Source organism: Eumetopias jubatus, unplaced genomic scaffold (assembly GCF_037043125.1).
Source record: "Eumetopias jubatus isolate StellerSeaLion01/CBP00866 unplaced genomic scaffold, mEumJub1_p1.0 scaffold_13, whole genome shotgun sequence".
NCBI classification, from domain to species: domain Eukaryota; kingdom Metazoa; phylum Chordata; class Mammalia; order Carnivora; family Otariidae; genus Eumetopias; species Eumetopias jubatus.
The window spans coordinates 15,450,770-15,469,445 of NW_028274819.1; the positions used below are offsets into that span (position 1 = coordinate 15,450,770).

At 38.6% G+C, this 18,676-nt stretch overlaps 1 protein-coding gene and 1 non-coding gene across 2 annotated transcripts in view; both read left to right on the plus strand.

The window, feature by feature from the left end:
* Positions 1–17,325, plus strand: part of NUP160 (nucleoporin 160) — a 44,313-nt gene extending 26,988 nt beyond the window's left edge. The window contains exons 22-36 of the mRNA XM_088017587.1: positions 522–620; positions 1,279–1,398; positions 5,048–5,143; positions 5,243–5,337; positions 5,434–5,530; positions 5,624–5,729; positions 8,764–8,924; positions 10,549–10,609; positions 11,327–11,437; positions 11,631–11,754; positions 12,331–12,432; positions 13,060–13,201; positions 14,608–14,733; positions 15,646–15,750; positions 16,356–17,325. Coding sequence (XP_087873713.1) covers positions 522–620; positions 1,279–1,398; positions 5,048–5,143; positions 5,243–5,337; positions 5,434–5,530; positions 5,624–5,729; positions 8,764–8,924; positions 10,549–10,609; positions 11,327–11,437; positions 11,631–11,754; positions 12,331–12,432; positions 13,060–13,201; positions 14,608–14,733; positions 15,646–15,750; positions 16,356–16,445 — 1,635 coding nt within the window. The 3' untranslated portion in view covers positions 16,446–17,325. The remainder of the gene's footprint in view (positions 1–521; positions 621–1,278; positions 1,399–5,047; positions 5,144–5,242; positions 5,338–5,433; positions 5,531–5,623; positions 5,730–8,763; positions 8,925–10,548; positions 10,610–11,326; positions 11,438–11,630; positions 11,755–12,330; positions 12,433–13,059; positions 13,202–14,607; positions 14,734–15,645; positions 15,751–16,355) is intronic.
* Positions 17,326–18,131: 806 nt separating this feature from the next.
* Positions 18,132–18,238, plus strand: LOC114215447 (U6 spliceosomal RNA). Its single transcript, XR_003610567.1, has one exon. It is a non-coding gene; the product is annotated as a U6 spliceosomal RNA (small nuclear RNA).
* Positions 18,239–18,676: the final 438 nt, after the last annotated feature.

The window sequence follows — 18,676 nt, forward strand, 5'->3', positions numbered from 1 at the left end:
AGTACAGTTTAATCATTCTTGTAAAGAATGGGATTTCTGGAATTTTTTCCTTTATAAATGTTACCTGTATTTTAATTGGCTGATAATAAGAACCACAGTAATTTAAACTTGATTGCACCAAAATATACCCCAGAGACATTTTCTTTACTTCTCTCTTAACATGTCATTCCTAATGTTTTTTTCCTAGGGTATCTTGTTTTGCTTTTTTAATCCTGTTGGTTCTCTTTATACTAAAACAAACATAACATTGTCTTCATATAAATCCTTTACAGGAATCTCGTCATTAAACCAGTAAAGACCAAAAGTTGAAAATTGCTAAGTTGGATAAGTGTATGTGTTTTTACATGTGTTGGTGGTATTAGAGTAGATTAACAGGATTAGATTTTAATTTCCAGATGATTTCAGGAAATACACCTTTTGTGTTGATTGACCACTATCTTCTTTCCCTCTTTGAAAAACTTGGGAATGGTTATCTCCTTATATTTATTTTCTAATCAGAAAGCAACTTTTATGCCTTTAAGGATTATATTCAACTGCTACGTCCCTGGTGTCAAGTCAATGTTGGTTCCTGTCGATTTATGCTGGGACGGTGTTACCTGGTTACAGGAGAGGGACAGAAGGTAAATTGCATTTGAATGATGAACCAACTTCAGTGCAAAGAGGGCACTTGGTCTCCATCTAAACTAGGTTGGGGGGTGGAAGGCACAGAATCCTCCAGATGTGGGTAAAGACGATAGTGCCAGCAGGAGCCGTGTGGGGGTTGTTCAGCTTTCATGTGCTTTGCAAATTAGTTAGAACATGGGAAAACATGAAGAAGAAAACGTTAAAACCCTTTTGCCCCTGTGTAGGTGTTTTTAAGGACGAATTTTTTTTAAATTTTATGCTACTTTCTCGCCCCATTATGGAAGTTTACCTTTCTAAGTTGTTCCCTGACATCCTATTTATGTGAATTTTCAAATATGCAGAAAGTTTAAAGACTTAAACAATCATATACTCACCACTCAAATTCTACAAATGTTAACAGGTTACTATGCTACTGTATATTTATCCATCAGTTTTCTTATTAAAAATGTCATTTAAGTTAAAAATGAGATAAATTAAGAAAAATATTAAATATGTGTCAGAATTTAGAATGGCAGAAATTGTAAATGTAGTCAACAGTCTTAATTTTTCTTTTTTGGCTTTCCTTTAGCACCTGCCCTCCCCCCCCCCAACTTTTAAGCACCTAGAATTAGAACAGTCCATTATAAGTCATTTTGTGTTCTTTTATTTCTCCAGGCTCTGGATTGCTTCCGCCATGCAGCATCTGAAGTGGGCAAAGAGGAGTTCTTGGATCGCTTGATTCGCTCAGAAGATGGGGAGATTGTGTCCACCCCCAAGATGCAGTATTATGATAAGGTATATTATGGTGTGGTTTGGTCCTTCTTATACACCACCCTGTGTAAAAATGTATCTGAAATCATTGCTTTTGTGTTTGGGGAGAAAAGTAATGTAAAAATTTAATTGTTCCCTGAACTTCCAAGAGAAGAGAAATTAATTCCCTGGAGAAATTAAAGAAAATGTGTATTTTAATGAAATTGGTAATGTTTTTAACTTAAGTGAAATTCCTATCATGATACCAGTTTGTTAGCCTGGTCATCAGAATTTTACTGATAGTAGTCTTGCCTAAATCTCAAGGAATTAACTTGGAATGCTGTATTTAGCCTTAGTTTAATATTTGGACCTCGGTGTCTCTCCTGGCCTTTTTTCCTGTCACTCTTTTCTCTGATCATTCAGTTCTAGAGAGAGTGGCCTGCTTACTGTCTCATGCAAGCCAGGCATACACTCTGTTCCCTTCAAGACCTTTGTACCTGCTGTTCCCCTTTTTCCAGATAGTCAAGCCTCAAGTCCTCATTTCATTGAAGTCTCTGTGCCTCTGTCACCATAACATTTAACCATGCTTGATGTTTAGATTTTAGATAACTATTTGTTGTCATCTGAATTTCCCACCAAAAAGTAAATGACAAAGGCAGGCTTAACCATTTTGTTCATTGCTTGTAAAAGGGACAAATGATTTTTTTTTTTAACTGAGCTCTATGCCCAGTGTGGGCTTGAGCTCATGACCCCGCGATCAAGAGTTGCATGCTCTACTGACTGAGCCAGCCGGGTGCCCCAAGATAAATGAATTTCTACTGAAAGAGATTTGTAGCTCTTAATAACCCTCCACCATCCTTCTGATGAGAAAATTATTTTGAATTCTAAGGATTTTTTTTTTTTAAGATTTATTTTATTATTTATTTATTTGAGGGAGAGAGAGAGCACGTGAGTGGGGTAGGGAGAGGGAGAGAATTTTAAGCAGGCTCCAAGCTCAGCATGGAGCTCACTGAGGGTCTTGATGTCACGACCCTGAGATCATGACCTGAACTGAAATGAAGACTCGGTCACTTAACCGACTGAGCCACCCAGGTGCCCCAGTTTTTTGCTTGTTTGTTTGTTTTTAAGTAATCTCCACACGCATTGTGGGGCTCAGACTTACCACCCCAAGCAAGAGTTGCACACTCTGCCACCTGAGCTAACCAGGCACCCCGAATTCTAAGGATTTTGTAATCTGAGGCTGGCTAGATTTGAGGAATTGGTAAATCCCCTGAAATTGTGTGCAAAATGTTGCTTGTATTTTTTCTATGGAGAAGCTCCATAGCTTTCATCAGAAGAAAGTTACTGATTCAAAAAACATGATAAATCACTGCTCCCGATGGACCCCAAGGTGGGCCATTGAAGAAAATACTAGAACTCTCACAGAAGAAATAAATTAAGATGTGCTAAGGTTTAATATAAGGATCAACCCTGGTGCTTTTATGTGGTCCTTTACCAGATGGTCACTTGTCATTTAGTCTCAAGGTAGGCATCTGAAGGAAGAGGGAAGTTGTCATAGCTAGGGCAGGGGTTCAGAGGGGCACCTACACTACTCCATTTGATTTTAGTAGATTATGTTTGCCTGCTTAAATTGATGTATACATGATATTGCTTCATTTTAATACAAATCACCTCCACAATTTTAAAAAAATTCCTGCAAAGAAGCCAGATTAAGAAAGTACAAGCAAATGAGGACAAAATAGGGCTGATACTTTTCCCTTTGATACAGGCTCTTCGTCAGCCATATTGCAAGGTAAAAACAGTAACAGTCTATAATCAGATCTGACAAGAATCAGCTGATAACAGTTGAACTTCTCAGGAATGCTATTTTAAAATCTAAGTAAGTGTATCTTGAATTAAAATGTCAACTCAGGATAATAAGAAACCATGATAATTATTGGACGCCTAGGTGGCTCAGTCGGTTAAGCGTCGCCTTCGGCTCAGGTCATGATCCCATGATTCCCAGGGTTCTGGGATGGAGTCCCGCATCGGGCTCCCTGCTCAGCGGCGATTCTGCTTCTCCCTGTCCCTTTGCTCCTCCTCCCCTCTGCTCCTACTTTCTCTCAAGTAAATAAATAAAATCTTTAAAAAAAAAATTTATCAAGGCATTAAGCATCCTAATCACCTGTAGTGGAGTATAAATTAGTTACAACCACTTTGAAAAACTGTTGGTATTTACTAGCTGCAATCATTGATATACCCTATGACCCGGTTATTCCAATTCTAAATATTTCCATAAACATATACATACTTACCAAAAGAGATGTACAATCATGATCCAAGCAACATATTCATAAAACTCATACACTAGAAACCCAAGTGTCCATTGACAGAATGGATCCATAAATTATGGTATATTCTTTGAATGGAATACCATAGCAATGAAAGGAAATGCTGCATATAATAACGGATCAGTCTTATAAACATGTTAAGCAAAGTAAGACAGACACACACAAAAATACATACCATAAGATTCTATTTCCATGAAATTAAAAACAGAACCAGTAAAAGTCAAAAGAGGCTGGAAGGAGTCACCTGGGAGCTTTGGAATGCTGCTATGTTACAATTCTTATTTTAGGAGCTTGTTACATGGATATGTTTACTTTGTGAACATTCAGTCAGCTGTTTACCTGGGATTTATGTACATTTCTAAACATATGTTATAGTTCAAGAAAAATAAAATAAAATAAAAACTAAAATAAAAATAAAAAAATAAATATAAATAAAAAAATAAAATAAAATAAAATAAAATAAATAAAATAAAATAAAAACTAAGCATCCAAAACAAAAAGATGTTTTATACTGTTAATAAAGAAAAGAATAAGTACTAATAAAAATAATTCAAAACTTTTTTATCTTTATTTCATCCTCTATAAATTTATATGTTGAGTGTGTTAAACATTAATTAGAGAGCTGTGTGTACATAAGTAAATACATGTGCGTGTGCGCACAGATGTTAATAGGGTGGACAGTCAAAAAAGTTTGAAGAGCACTGTTCTGTCTTGTATTAGAAATGGATTATGTCAGCAGGGAGTCTGCTTCTCCCTCTGATCCTCTTCCCTCTCGTGCTCTCTATCTCTCATTCTCTCTGTCTCAAATAAATAAATAAAATCTTTAAAAAAAAAAGAAATGGATTATGTCAAACATTATTCTCTTTAGGGTTTTATAAGGCTATGTTGGCAATTTATTTTCCGGGCTTTAAATTCATCTATGACCTAAACAGTTACTAGGAAAAGTCAGTAGTGAAATTGCATGTGTTCCTTCAACAAATACTCACTAAGAGCCCACTGTGTACTAAACACTGAACATACAGCCGTGAACAAAAAAACCAATAGGAAATTTTACAGTAAGCCTGTTATTTGACAGTAGAATCTAAAGGAAAGTCTTATTTTATTTATTTTAAGTAATCCCTACACCCAACGTGGGGCTCAGACTCACGACCTGGAGATCAAGAGTCACGTGCTCTTCCAGCTGAGCCAGCCAGGCGCCCCTAAAGGAAAGTCAAATATTAACCAAATAATCCTGTCTTGTAGTCAACATCTTTGATTCAGTCTTCATCTTAACTAGTTATCTTTCTGATTGATATAATTCCTATTTCAGTTTGAAGTGCACTACCGTATTAATTTTAATGGAAACTCCCTCTATTTCTCCTCAGGTTTTGCGTCTACTAGATGTTGTTGGTTTGCCTGAGCTGGTTATTCAGTTGGCTTCGTCAATATTAACTGAAGTAGGTGGTGACTGGAAAAGTCAGGTAAGAATGAACTATAATGTAGTTATTTCCCTTTAGGTTTGTCCTGGATGTGGGATTTTAATTGCTATTGTTTTTTTCCCCCCTGTATTTGACATTTAGGCTACCTTAAGGACATGCATTTTCAAACATCATTTGGATTTGGGTCACAATAGCCAAGCATATGAAGCCTTAACCCAAATTCCTGATTCCAGCAGGTAGTCAATCCCAGTCTTTTTTAGAGAAGGCAGTTTACCAGCCCTGTTTAATCCACTGAGACAATTTGCCCTCACGTCCCTTTTTTTTTCTCCTAGGCAGTTAGATTGTCTGCGGCAGCTGGTGGTAGTTCTTTGCGAACGCTCACAGCTACAGGATCTTGTAGAGTTTCCCTATGTGAATCTGCATAACGAGGTAATTTTATTTGTCCATTGATGACTGGACACAGCCGTGGTGGTTGTCATGCTCGCTACTAACTTTGGTGTCTAATTGCTTCCCCTTCGTTAGGTTGTGGCAATAATTGAATCACGTGCGCGAGCTGTGGACCTTATGACTCACAATTACTATGAGCTCCTCTATGCCTTTCACGTCTTTCGCCACAATTACCGAAAGGGTGAGCAGTTGAAGCCAACAGTCTTTGTTACGGGCAACCTTAGCAGTTTAATCGTGTTTTATAAAAATACTGTTTGACTTATGTAATTTTTACCTTATTTTCACCATGAATGAGTGTTCTCTATAAGCATTTGGGGAAGTTATGTTTAATTACAAGATTAGCTTCACCCTTTTGAAGATCAACTGTTAGCCTTAAAGACATGCAATTTCTAGAACATTCTTGAGGCATTTCCAGTGAGATGTCATTCTATCCATATCTTCTGTCTGATTTTAAAAGAAACTTTAACTTTTTTACTAGAGGCATCTTGAATTCTTGTGGCTGGTTTTGAGTTCTTGTGCCAGCTTGCTATTGCCCTTATTTTTGCTAATTCTTTTGAGAGTAAGTTGTAGATGCCATGTTTCAATGTATAAATGCTTAAGATGCGTCTGCTGAGGACATTTTCTTAGATAACCTCAATACGATTATCAGATTAAGGAAATATAACTAATGTCATTAATTAAATGTAAATATAATGCTATCGTGATTTTTTTAATAGCACATTCCTCCCATGCCGTCCTTACCCCCTGATTAGAATCACACATGGCATTTATTTGTCTTGTCTCTTTAGTCTCCTTTAATCTGGAGCACTTCTTTTTGCCTTACTTTACCTTGATGTCGCTGATATTTTTGAAGAGTACAGGGCAGTCGTTTTTGTAGAATGTATCTTAGTTTGGATTTGTATGATGACTAATGAAGTCTTTATCAGAACAGCTAAAATGGTGGTAAGCATAGCATAACACATAGGGAAATTGAATCACTGTGTCGTACATCTGAAACTAATGTGGCATTGTCAGCTATACTCAAAAAGATTTAAAAGAAAAAAAAGCAAAATCTTTGAGACAGAAAAAAAAAGAACAGCTAAGAAGGAATTGTATGTCTGTTTTAAGATCACATTTTTCAAGATAACCATTGTGGTTCTCTTTTGGAACTGGTAATATTTTTTACCATTTTCCCCCTCAGAGAACTTTTCATAAGGTTTCTTGCTAATTTTCGTTGGAAGGAATAGATGGAAGTAATTCATAAACATGCTGTTAATTTTCCTAGTGGTGAAACGTTTGCGGATTCCTTATATTCTTGACTCATACAGACAGGGACATGTAGATGATTAAAGATCTCTCACTGTTTGCTTTTACAGTGACAATATCCATTACATCAACCTGGTTAAGATCACTTTAGCTGGGGTCCCCTGGGTGGCTCAGTCGGTTAAAGCGTCTGCCTATGGCTCAGGTCACGATCTCTGGGTCCTGGGATCGAGCCCTACATTGGGCTCCCCACTCAGTGGAGAGTCTGCTTCTCCCTCTCTCCCTCTCCCTGTGCCCCTGCTTGTGCTCTCTCACTTTCTCTCTCTCAAATAAATAAATAAAACCTTAAAAAAAAAAAAGACCACTCTACCTGAATTCATGTTCAGATCTTTCTGGAGCAAGACTTGCTATCCTAAAAAATGTCTTAATATGGCAGGCATTCAGAAACATTTGTTGGCGGGCTAAAGTCAGTCATTTTCATTTTAAATAAAATTATATGAATTTTTAAACTGTTGGAATGAAAAATAGTTTCATTTGAAAACTAAAAGAAATGTTAAATGCGGGGCGCCTGGGCGGCTCAGTCGTTAAGTCTCTGCCTTCGGCTCAGGTCATGATCCCAGGGTCCTGGGATTGAGCCCCACATCGGGGTCCCTGCTCAGCAGGAAGCCTGCTTCTCCCTCTCCCACTCCCTCTGCTTGTGTTCCCCCTCTCACTGTCTCTCTCTCTCTGGCAAACAAACAAACAAATTAAAAAAAAATGTTAAAGACTCTGGTTTCTGGAGTCTCATGCTGCCTCAGAACAAGGTGTTTTTCAATATTTCATTCAGCTTGTGTGACTAAAGTATTATAAAGATAATCCATTCTTGAGCAGAGCATCCAAATATTTCTTGGTCTCGCTGGGTGGAATTAGGTAAAAATGGCTGAAACTAGCATTCTAAACTAGTCTTGTGTACTATCTGGAAATGTAGTATCTAAAAGGTAGAAGTAGGGACACCTGGCTGGCTCAGTTGGTAGAGCTTACGACTCTTAATCTCAGGATCATGAGTTCATGCCCCATGTTGGGCATAGAGAATCACTTTTAAAATGAATGAATGAATGTCGGAAGTAACATTTACAGATTTTTTTCTTTTTTTTCTTAATTGTAGTAAAATAGACATAACATAAACTCTACTAACTTAACCAATTTTTAGTATTCAGTAGTGTTATGTATATTCACATTACTGTGTAACCAGTGTCCAGAACTTTTCATCTTGCAAAATGGAAACACTATACTCATTAAACAACTTCCATTTCCGCCTCCTGCAGCCCGGGCAACCATCATTTTACTTTCTGTCTCTATGAATTTGGCTGTCGGAATCCTAATGTATTTGTCTTTTTGTGACTGGCTTATTTCACTTAGTCTAATATCTTCAAGGTTCATCCATGTTATATAATGCGTCAGAACTTCCTTCCTCTATTATGTGTATGTCACATTTTGTTCATCCAGCCATCAGTGGACACTTGGATTGCCTTCCTCTTGGCTATCCTGAGTAATGGCTGTGTGAACAAGGGCACACAAATATTTCCTCAAGACCCTGCTTTCAATTTTCAGGCTATATGCCCACAAGTGAAATTGCTGGATCACAAGGTAATCCCATTTTCAATTTTTTAAGGAACTGCCATACTGTTTTCCATAGCAGCTACACCAGTTTACATTCCCACCAGGAGTGTACAGAGGTTCCAGTTTTTCCACATCCTCACCAACACATGATTTTTTGTGGTTTTAAGTTAAACTCAATTTTGTTTTAAGTTTTAATATTTGATAAGTATAACAAATTCTCTAAAACACATTTTTTAAAAAGATTTTTAAGTAATATCTACACCCAACATGGGGCTCAAACTTAAAAGCCGTATGCTGTTCTGACTGAGCCAGCCAAGGCACCCTCTAAAACACATTTCTGAAGTTCTGATGTTTAATTTATTATTGCCTCCTAGCTGGTACGGTGATGTTTGAATACGGAATGCGTCTCGGCAGAGAGGTTCGAACTCTGCGGGGACTTGAGAAGCAAGGCAACTGTTATTTGGCTGCTGTCAACTGTTTACGACTTATTCGTCCAGAATATGCATGGATTGTACACCCAGCATCTGGTGCAATGGTATGAAAGCTTTCCACCTTGCAGTTTGGGAAGAATCATTTAACTTACTTGGTTTGGTCCTTTTGAAACTATCGCCTTATATTGCTTCGTTTTGTTTAAAATTTCTACTGGGATATTTGTGAACTTCATCTATTTTTGCAGCAATTCCATTGTTATATATTACCACCCCTTTAGTTCTCAAGTTTAGAATTATTCTAGGAAGAAGTATTGCATATGGTTTTGAGTTAGACCTAACTTCAAGCAAATTACTTAATTTTTTGCTGCTGAATTATCCTCTTGTATAAAATAGGGATGATGGTGATGATGATAATGTCCACCCTACAGGATTGTTTGGGTACTAAATGAGGTAATTCATACAGATTGCTTAGAACAGTGACAGTGCCTGGCCTGCAAAAAGTGCTCAGTAAATGGCAGCTGCTTTTATTTCATTTATTTTTGTTAATTCAATCTACAATTACCGTTTTAAAGGCTGTGTACTTAAAAAAAAATGGTGATGGGGTCATATATGTGCAACTTCTTGTGTTGTATATCATTCCTGCATGTACTAGCTGTTTCCAAGGGTCTGGGGTAGAGAATATAACTCTGGAACCAAGGAAAGTCATGTGGTTTAATTGGAGGTTAAGTCCACGTCCTTAGACCCAATAACATGTTAGAGCAAAGTGGGCCAACTTGGCAAACAACTCCATTCCTTTGATAGTTACAGTACCTTTGTAAGAAGAGCCATGCTAGTTGAAATAAGCATAATTTGTGTGTAGAGAACTGAAGCATGAAAGCTCTGGATCCCACTTAGTGATATCAAAATAAGATACAGCTGACTCTTGAGCAACACGAGTTTGAACTGCGCAGGTCCACTTATACACGGTTGTTTTCAATAAATGCAATAATGTAGGGGCACGGGGCGCCTGGGTGGCTCATTCGTTAAGCGTCTGCCTTCGGCTCAGGTCATGATCCCGGGGTCCTGGGATCGAGCCCCGCATTGGGATCCCTGCTCAGCAGGAAGCCTGCTTCTCCCTCTCCCGCTCCCCCTGCTTGTGTTCCCTCTCTCGCTCTGTCTCTCTCTGTCAAATAAATAAATAAAATCTTTAAAAATAATAATAATAATAATGTAGGGGCGCCTGGGTGGCTCGGTCAGGCGCCGGCCTCTTGATTTCAGCTCAGGTCATGATCTCAGGGTTATGGGATCAAGCCCCAAGTCGGGCTCAGAGTGGAGTCTTCTTGAGATTCTCTCTCCTTCTCCCTCTGCCCCTGCCCCCACTCATACGTTCTCTCTCTAAATAAATAAATTTTTAAAAATAAATAATTTTTAAGGAATCTTTTTAAAAATGTAAATGTATTTCTCTTCCTTATGATTTTTTGAATAACATGTTCTTTTCTCTACCTCCCTTTATTGTGAGAATACAGCATATAATACAAATGACAAAAATATATGTTAATGACAGTTTATGTTCTTGGTAAGGTTTTTAGACAACAGCAGGCTATTAAGGTTTTGGAGGAGTCAGAAGTTATATGCAGATTTTCAACTGTGCAGGGCATTGGCACCCCTAACCCTCATGTTGTTCAAGGGTCAACTGTACTAACTTTTCAACTTTTCACTAACTTTTAATCACTTGTTTTGTCTTCTCAGTATGATCGTCCTGGAGCATCCCCTAAGAGGAATCATGACGGAGAATGCACAGCTGCTCCAAGTGAGGGGGGGGTCTCCCTTGGATTCTTGGGTTAGACAGTAATTCTGTAGTTGTGTTACAGTATTATCTGTGTTAAATGTGTGTGTTTATGTAGTAGTTGTAATATGCATAGCAATGTAAAAATATTGTAAAGTTTCTTTTAGCTTATGTTCAGTATTTTAATCTGCCAAAAGTTGTCTGGTTGCTCTCTGAAAACTTCGTATGGCTGTATGAGAAATGAAAATGCTTTAAAAAGTGTTGCTTGCTGTATTTAAATCAGCTTAGTATTAAACTTGTTTTATCAGGGCCCTTGGATATTACCATGGAGACATGATATTCCTCCCTAAAGAGGCTGGGCTCTAGACTTGGACACACCTGGTTTTAATTCTGCCTCTCTCACTGTGGGCATGTTCCTTTCTTTCTGATATAGTAACAGCATCTCATAGTTGTAAGAGTTAAATGAAATTCTGTGTAAAATACATTTGTAAGCATCTCCTCAACTGCAGCTGTTGTTACTGTAGTTTGATTTGACTGACTGAGCTGCATGCTGGAAGCAGGGCTGTTGCTTTATTTTTAAGTTTGCTTTCATGGAGCGCCCCGTTTTTCCTCCAGTGCCCTTGGACTTCACGTTGAATTACTTAATGTTTTGTGGAAATTGACAGGCTGAGTTAATAGGCACTGATGATAGGCACTTCCTTTGTACTTTGGGAATCAAAAATATTTTTCTTTGGCTTCTAGCCAATCGGCAGATTGAAATTCTGGAACTGGGCGACCTGGAGAAAGAGTGTTCCTTGGCCCGCATTCGCCTCACTCTCGCTCAGCATGACCCATCGGCAGTTGCGGTTGCAGGTAGTAATGTGGCAGTCTGGGGACACTGTCAGCAGGCTTTGGGGCCGGCCAGCCGGCGCAGTATGCTAGAGCAGCATGCCAGACGGGCTGGGCGCCTCTCACTGCTACTCGGAGAGGCTCGTCGCCAGAGGCAGCTTTGGGTCATTGACAGACACCATCTTTGCCTCTAAACAGTTCTTTTCCATTTCCACAGGAAGTTCGTCAGCAGAGGAGATGGTCTCTCTCTTGGTTCAGGCTGGCCTTTTTGACACTGCCATATCACTCTGTCAGACTTTTAAGCTCCCCTTAACGCCAGTCTTCGAGGGACTTGCTTTCAAGTATGTATGAAATTGTCTTTCTGTGGTCTTCATTTTCTAATGCAGAAGTATTGCACTGCTGCCTGGTGTGAACCAGTGGTCATAGCCAGTTGCGCTTTAAAGAAATGTTTTTTCTAGTCCACCACAGTGACTTTTTAAAATTTCTTTTAGTTAATTATAATTTTTTTAATCTTGATTTATGGCTTCTCTTGAGAAATCAAAAAATTTGGCATCTCTAGGCCCACATTCCCACGGGACAGTAGGATATGTGGCCTAAATTGTGTCCGTTTTAGAAAAGGCATGTGTTCTTTTCAGTCCTTTAGGACAGCCATCAGCCCCTGTAAGCATTTTTAATAATTCTTTGTACCTAAATATTCAACTTTCAGAATTTTCCCCTTGAAAGTAAATGATCTCTTAACACTTACCGATGGCCTTGTAGATCATGCAGTTGTGTGGCTGTGAGGAAAAGCCAACACCCCAGTAGTGAATTCAGTGGCAGACTAGCGCTAAAGTTATCTCATCTCTGATTTTAGTAAGAAAACAATGTGGTTCTTTTTCACAAATTAGTTTACCATGTGTGGAACTGTTTCATTGCAGATGCATCAAGTTGCAGTTAGGAGGCGAGGCGGCGCAAGCAGAAGCCTGGTCCTGGCTAGCAGCCAATCAGCTCTCATCGGTCATCACCACTAAGGAGTCTAGGTACAGCCCTAGTGCTCATCCGCCCCAAAAGGGCTTACCCTCCAAATTCTTCCCTCGTGCACTCAGTTAGTGTCTACTGAATGCACTTCAGCCTCTTTAAAATCCTTCTCTAACCCTGACCTTCAGGAAACTTCCCTTCCTTGAATCGAAGTTACAGTTTCTGTTGCACAGCTCAGCACTTTAGAATTGGAACATTTTACAGTTTGAAAATGCTCTGACATTAGTTTTCAATCCCTAAGTTAGCACACCAGTATCACTACTAAAATACAGATATATCACCCTTGTCTTCTAAATCAGAACTTCTACATGATTCTAATGCTTGATTGGGTTTGGAAACAGTGATCTGAGCCAGTTTCCTTGTTTGAGAGATCTGGAACAAAGAAGTTAATCGAATTGTGTAGTCAAGTAAAGATGTGCTTAGTGGGAGAGAAATAGAATCCATGTCATTTCGTTTCTAGTACTACCCCTAAACCACACTGACCCTAATATTAGTTGCCATTTAGTTATATTATCAATTCAATTGTGAGCTTCTAAAGATTCTTTTTCCTTGTAAATACATGCTTTGAATGGTGCTGTAAATATCTGTTATGAATCTAGAACTCATTAGTCCTTTCTGCTTTTTTCAAGTGCTACAGATGAAGCATGGCGACTATTATCAACTTACCTGGAAAGGTACAAAGTCCAGAATAACTTATATCACCACTGTGTAATCAACAAGCTCTTGTCTCACGGAGTGCCTCTGCCTAATTGGCTTATAAACAGTTACAAGGTAAGTGGTATCTTAACTTATATAGAGTAAGAAGCTGATCTTTACCATTATGGATAAACTTCATGAGATGATTAAAAAGAAAAGGTGATAATTTATGGAAATATACTGACATATGCTTTGGGCAGTGTCTCAATCTTAGTTAAAAACACTAAGAACAGCTTAACTTTAATTCCATATGAAGTACTGGGTGTTTAGAATTAAAGTTCTGCGGGTTAGTGATTCAGTTAATGCCTGCTTGTTTTCTCACTGAACAATGAGTATATATTTAGAACAATGACTATACGTGTGACACAGTATTTACTGTTTATTACTCAAAAAATTCACAGAAGTGAGTAGTTTTCAAAACTACAAAACGGTTTAAGTTTTTGTCAAAATTGGGTTTTTGGACTGCCTGCATCAGAATTTATTTGGGTAGCGGGCTTCTTCAAATACAGATTCCTGAACCCCATTCCACCCTTCCACACTTACACAATCAAATTAACCTGGAGCTAAAATCTGGGATCTATATTTTACCAAGCTTCTAATTTGATACGATGAATGCTTAGGTTTGAAAACTATATCTGAAATACATTGGGTGGAATAGAGAAAGAGAGAATGTAAAGCTTAAAATCAGGAAAGTTGGTCTGTTTTGGGGGGGCGTTATTTTTTGTTTAGGTTAGAAAGTAGAAAAAGCAGTTAAGATAGTGAAAGTTAGGACTGTGGTCAAATCAGAATATAGAAAGCATAATTTCCTAATTAGTAGAGACCTTCCAAACTGAGGTTGTAATCACTTTTGTTTCACTCTGAGTCAAACAAATTTAACTCAGGTATTTAAAGTTGATAATTCTTTTAACTTCTTTTGCATTTGTCATTCCTATATTTCTGAAAATTAATGTGAATATATTGCTCTCTAGTGTTCAGCATTTCTGAGAAGGTATGTTGAAACTGTAGAAAAGTATTAAATAAAATGTGTCTGGGATGCCTGGGTGGCTCAGTCGGTTAATCGTCTGCCTTCGGCTCAGGTCATGATCCCACGGTCCTGGGATCGAGTCCCGAGTCAGGCTCCTTGCTCAGCAGGGAGCTTGCTTCTCCCTCTGCCTGCCACTCACACTGCTTGTGCTTTTTCTCTCTCTTTCTCTCTCTCTGACAAATAAAATCTATTTTAAAATAATTCAAAACATACAAATAAATAAGTAAATAGATAAATAACTAGATAGATAGATAGATAGATAGGCCACTTAACAAGATAAAGTCTCACAAGGTACCCAGACATGACTGGGCTCTGAGGAATCCAGCCCTTAACCCAAGATAAGGGAACCCAGATGCTCATTTACTTACACTGAGAAGTATTCATGCCAGGGAATTAGACACTCGGCATCCTTTGGTCATTGCCTAGGTAGATGTTCGTAATCTCTGACTCTTTACAGAAGGTTGATGCTGCTGAGTTGCTCCGTTTGTACTTAAACTATGACCTTTTAGAAGAAGCTGTGGATTTGGTTTCAGAATATGTAGATGCTGTACTGGGGAAAGGACATCAATACTTTGGAATTGAGGTAGGCATGTATGCATGTTCCTTTTTAATTCTGTATTATTACCCTAATAAAGTCAGGATGTGAAAGTAGATTGAACTATAGGACAGTGGATTTAACCTTTACTCTTTGTAGTTATACGACTGGGTTTTCTCCACAATCAGGAACTGGCACTGTAGGAGTCTCCAGCTTCTTGTTTATAAAACGGGAATACATTTCATTTTTCTCCATCAAAGAATGTAGCTTTAGTTAGTATTTGGAGGAGTGAGGTAATTTCAAACAAAATGTTCTTTTCTGTGTGCCAAAGACTGTGCTGGGTCTCTGCAACTGTTTTCTCATTTAGTCCTTACAGCCAACTCTGAGAGATTGTTTTAACCCTTTGTTTTAACCCATGAAGAAACAGAGGCTCAGAGGTTAAGTAAGTTGCCAAAGTTCACACAGATGGTAAAGAGAAGAGCCAGGTCTAAAATCTAGGTCTAGTTAAGTTCAAAGCAAAGCTCTTAAGCTCTCAGGAAAGTATTGAGAACTTTGAAAGGTGAGCTTTCCCTTTCTAAACTTTTTTTCCAGATAATCTGAATTAAATTTCAGACTGCAAATAGTCTCATTCATTGACAATTTAGAGTTTGAGTGCATTTTTCCTTAATAGGCCTTAGGGCTCCTTCAAGATAAGAGCTGACATGAATTTAAAAATACATATGGATGGATGGATGGATAGATAATACATTTGATTTAACTGAGAAAAGGACAAGTTTCCCAGTTGAAAAGAGAAGCAAGGGGGTGGGAGTGGCACAAATGTGTGTCTGTGTGTGTGTATGTGCAATTTCTTATTGTAAAAAAGAAATAAGAATTTTATGTGATTCAAACCTGTGAAGCTAATTGCCCAGAAGAAATGGTCTACTTTTGAGATTTTCTTCAAATAGGTATTTTCCGTTTCAGTTTCCACTGTCGGCAACAGCTCCGATGGTGTGGCTCCCGTACTCTTCTATTGACCAGCTTCTCCAGGCTCTGGGAGAGAACAGTGCCAATAGTCATAACATTGCTGTAAGTCAGTCCTCTCATGAGGCACCCATCTTTTACAAACCCTTGCACCAGCACTTACTCCTAAAGCTTCCTCTTCGGTTCTCAAGGATTAAAGGGAGAGCAGAAGCCATTTGTTGCCCTTACCATGCTGGCCCAGTCCCTTTACAAAATGATTAGTTAAGCCAGATGTAGCCTCTCTGGTTCTGAGAAGCATTACTGGGGTGGGGGGATGAGGTCGCTGGGGGATGGGCACGCAGGAGGGCATGTGATGTGACGAGCACTGAGTTTGATAGGCCACTGATGAATCACTGACCTCTACCTCTGAAACTAATGATGTTCTATATGGTGGCTAATTGAATTTAAATAAAAAAAAATACTGGTGTGATTTGCATGTAGGTGACAGGATTGGGATACTGCATGTAACAGAGAAGTCTGATTTAATCAGTAGTCACAGCAGACTCCTGTACTGAACTGAGTAAACGAGGCAGAGTGGCGAACATCTTTATCAGGGGGAGGCTGGTTAGTGAAGTCACAGTGCTTAATAAAAACTTCAGGGTTTGTTTTGTTTTGTTTTGTTTTTTAGTCCTTGACCTGTTCTGTAATGATTCCCTTCTTTTCTCCTACAGCTATCCCAGAAAATACTTGATAAATTGGAGGACTACCAGCAAAAAGTTGATAAGGCAACACGGGATTTATTATATCGGCGGAACTTGTGATCCGAACGGTTGCCTAGCCTTTGTAGCCGCTTGGTGCCTCTTAGGGCTTAAGACTTTACCCTACAGGAACCCTGTATTCCTGGACAGTTTTCATACCTGTAAATGATGTATACAACATCAAGTCTGCATTCTGCGCAAAAGAGGAGGGCAGATGAGTCACAGAACCTGTGCTTGCTGGCGGTGCTAACACACAATTTCTGGTTTTCAACCTTGGTCTCAAACAGCTGCTTTTGTATATGATTCACAAGCCTTTTTAGAGTTTCTATTTTTTTAAACTACCGAAGACATTCTTTATCTGCAAATTAAAGCCCACCCTCACTTTCCAAAATAGCCAATGGTGGTTGGTTGGTTGGTTGTAGCTAACCACCAGAAGCAGTCACTGCAAATCCTTCCATTCTTCCGTATCACTTTTTGTATTTCAATGGAATTATTTTGGTCCAGAACTGACATGTATTTTCTGTATTGCAAACAGAGGCTAATGATTTTGCATACTCTTTTCATTATTTATTGTGGAGTTTTTGTATGATCTTCAATAAAGTATTAAATAATTTGCCTAGATTAAACCTAAAGATGACCAGCTGTCAGAGAAGATACCTTATTTTGAATCTGGTTCTGAGGCTAAAGTTGAGTAAACTCTTAGCTAAGAAAAAAATTGGAAATTTTATCTATAAGAATAACCAATTTTGAAAGTAAATTCTGTTAACTGTTATGATTTATGATAAGCCGGACTTGATCATACTACTTGTGTAATAATGTATTGGACCAAAATATAAACTTTCCTGGTCAGATTCAGAAGTATTCGTGCCCACAAATTTGGGGGAAGGTGAAAAACGAAATCTTGGATTTTATTCTGTATATTAAAATTTATCTTTTAAGGAAATGATCTGTATATTATTTGTTTGTATGCCCTTTGACCTCTCTTGAGAGTTTTCCATAGCCTTTACTTTTTATACTGCCAATACCATATTTACATTATCTATTTTAATAACAATGTGAGCTTCACTGTGGTACCATTTACTGGTAGATACTGAGATGTATGGTTCTTCTTTCATTTTAGCTCTGCCATGATTAATACGAAGCGTTTGATGTAATGAGGGACTGGGAAAGGCCTTGTCCTGCAAGAGCTCTATAAACCTGTAGCTTCCAGCTGTAGCAAGAAATACACGTATATAACCAAATATACACATATAAAACCAAGAGAAAGATCTCACAGAATATATATCCTCACTCACCATGTACCCTGATGTTTTCATGAGCGACTAATGGATCATAACCTATAGTCTGAAAAATATCAAATCCTCTTTGAGCCATTTTGGAGAACATAACGTAACTTGAGACTGGCCCTGTTCCAGCAACTTACCCACTTGTGTTCCTCATCAGAGCAGGGGTTTCCATGGTGCCAGTTCACAGGACCCTGACCAGTTTTTCCTGTTGTCAGTATTTTGGTTCAAGACCTAATCCGTGCTGGAGCCAACCCAGCTCTGCCGTCCATTTTCTTCTGCCTTCTTCACTCTGGTCCCAACCAGAGCAGAAAGTGGAAATTCTTTCACTAAACTTCTGTCTCCACTTCGGGTCTGCATTTTTGTTGTTCCGGACCATGTGGTATTTTAATAGTCCATAATAGCATTGTTATTTTCCACCCCAAAATTTTCTGATTGCAAAGTGTTATTAAAAGAACTCCCTCCTGTGGTCACTTCGGCAGCACATAACTAAAAATTGGAACAATACAGAGTAGATTAGCATGGCGCCTGCTCAAGGATGACACGGAAATTCATGAAGCAGTCCACTAAAAAAAAAAAAAGAGCTCCCTCCTTTTTTAGTACTTAGCTACCATTAGGGGTGCCTCAGTGGCGCAGTCGGTGAAGAGTCCAACTCTTGATCTTGATCTCAGGGTTTCGAGTTCAAGCCCTGTGTTGGGCTCCACGCTGGGTGTGGAGCCTACCTAAAACTAAATAAATAAAGGGTGACTCTTAGAGGAAAACTTAATAGTTTTTAATTTAACAAGATATAACTGATAAGGTCCCTACCTTACCAGCCTGTGACTAAAATGGCATCGTTTCTGTGAATAATAGAATTTATGACACACGAGTTTCATCTTGACCGTTCTTGCCAGGTTTATCACTGATTTTTGTGACCTGCCAAGAAAGCTAATGTGTTCTACAAGCCATCTCGTGCAGTGTCCACAGTGCGTTGCCACTGCGGCCAGTTGTCCTTGCTGCCACGCTTGAGAG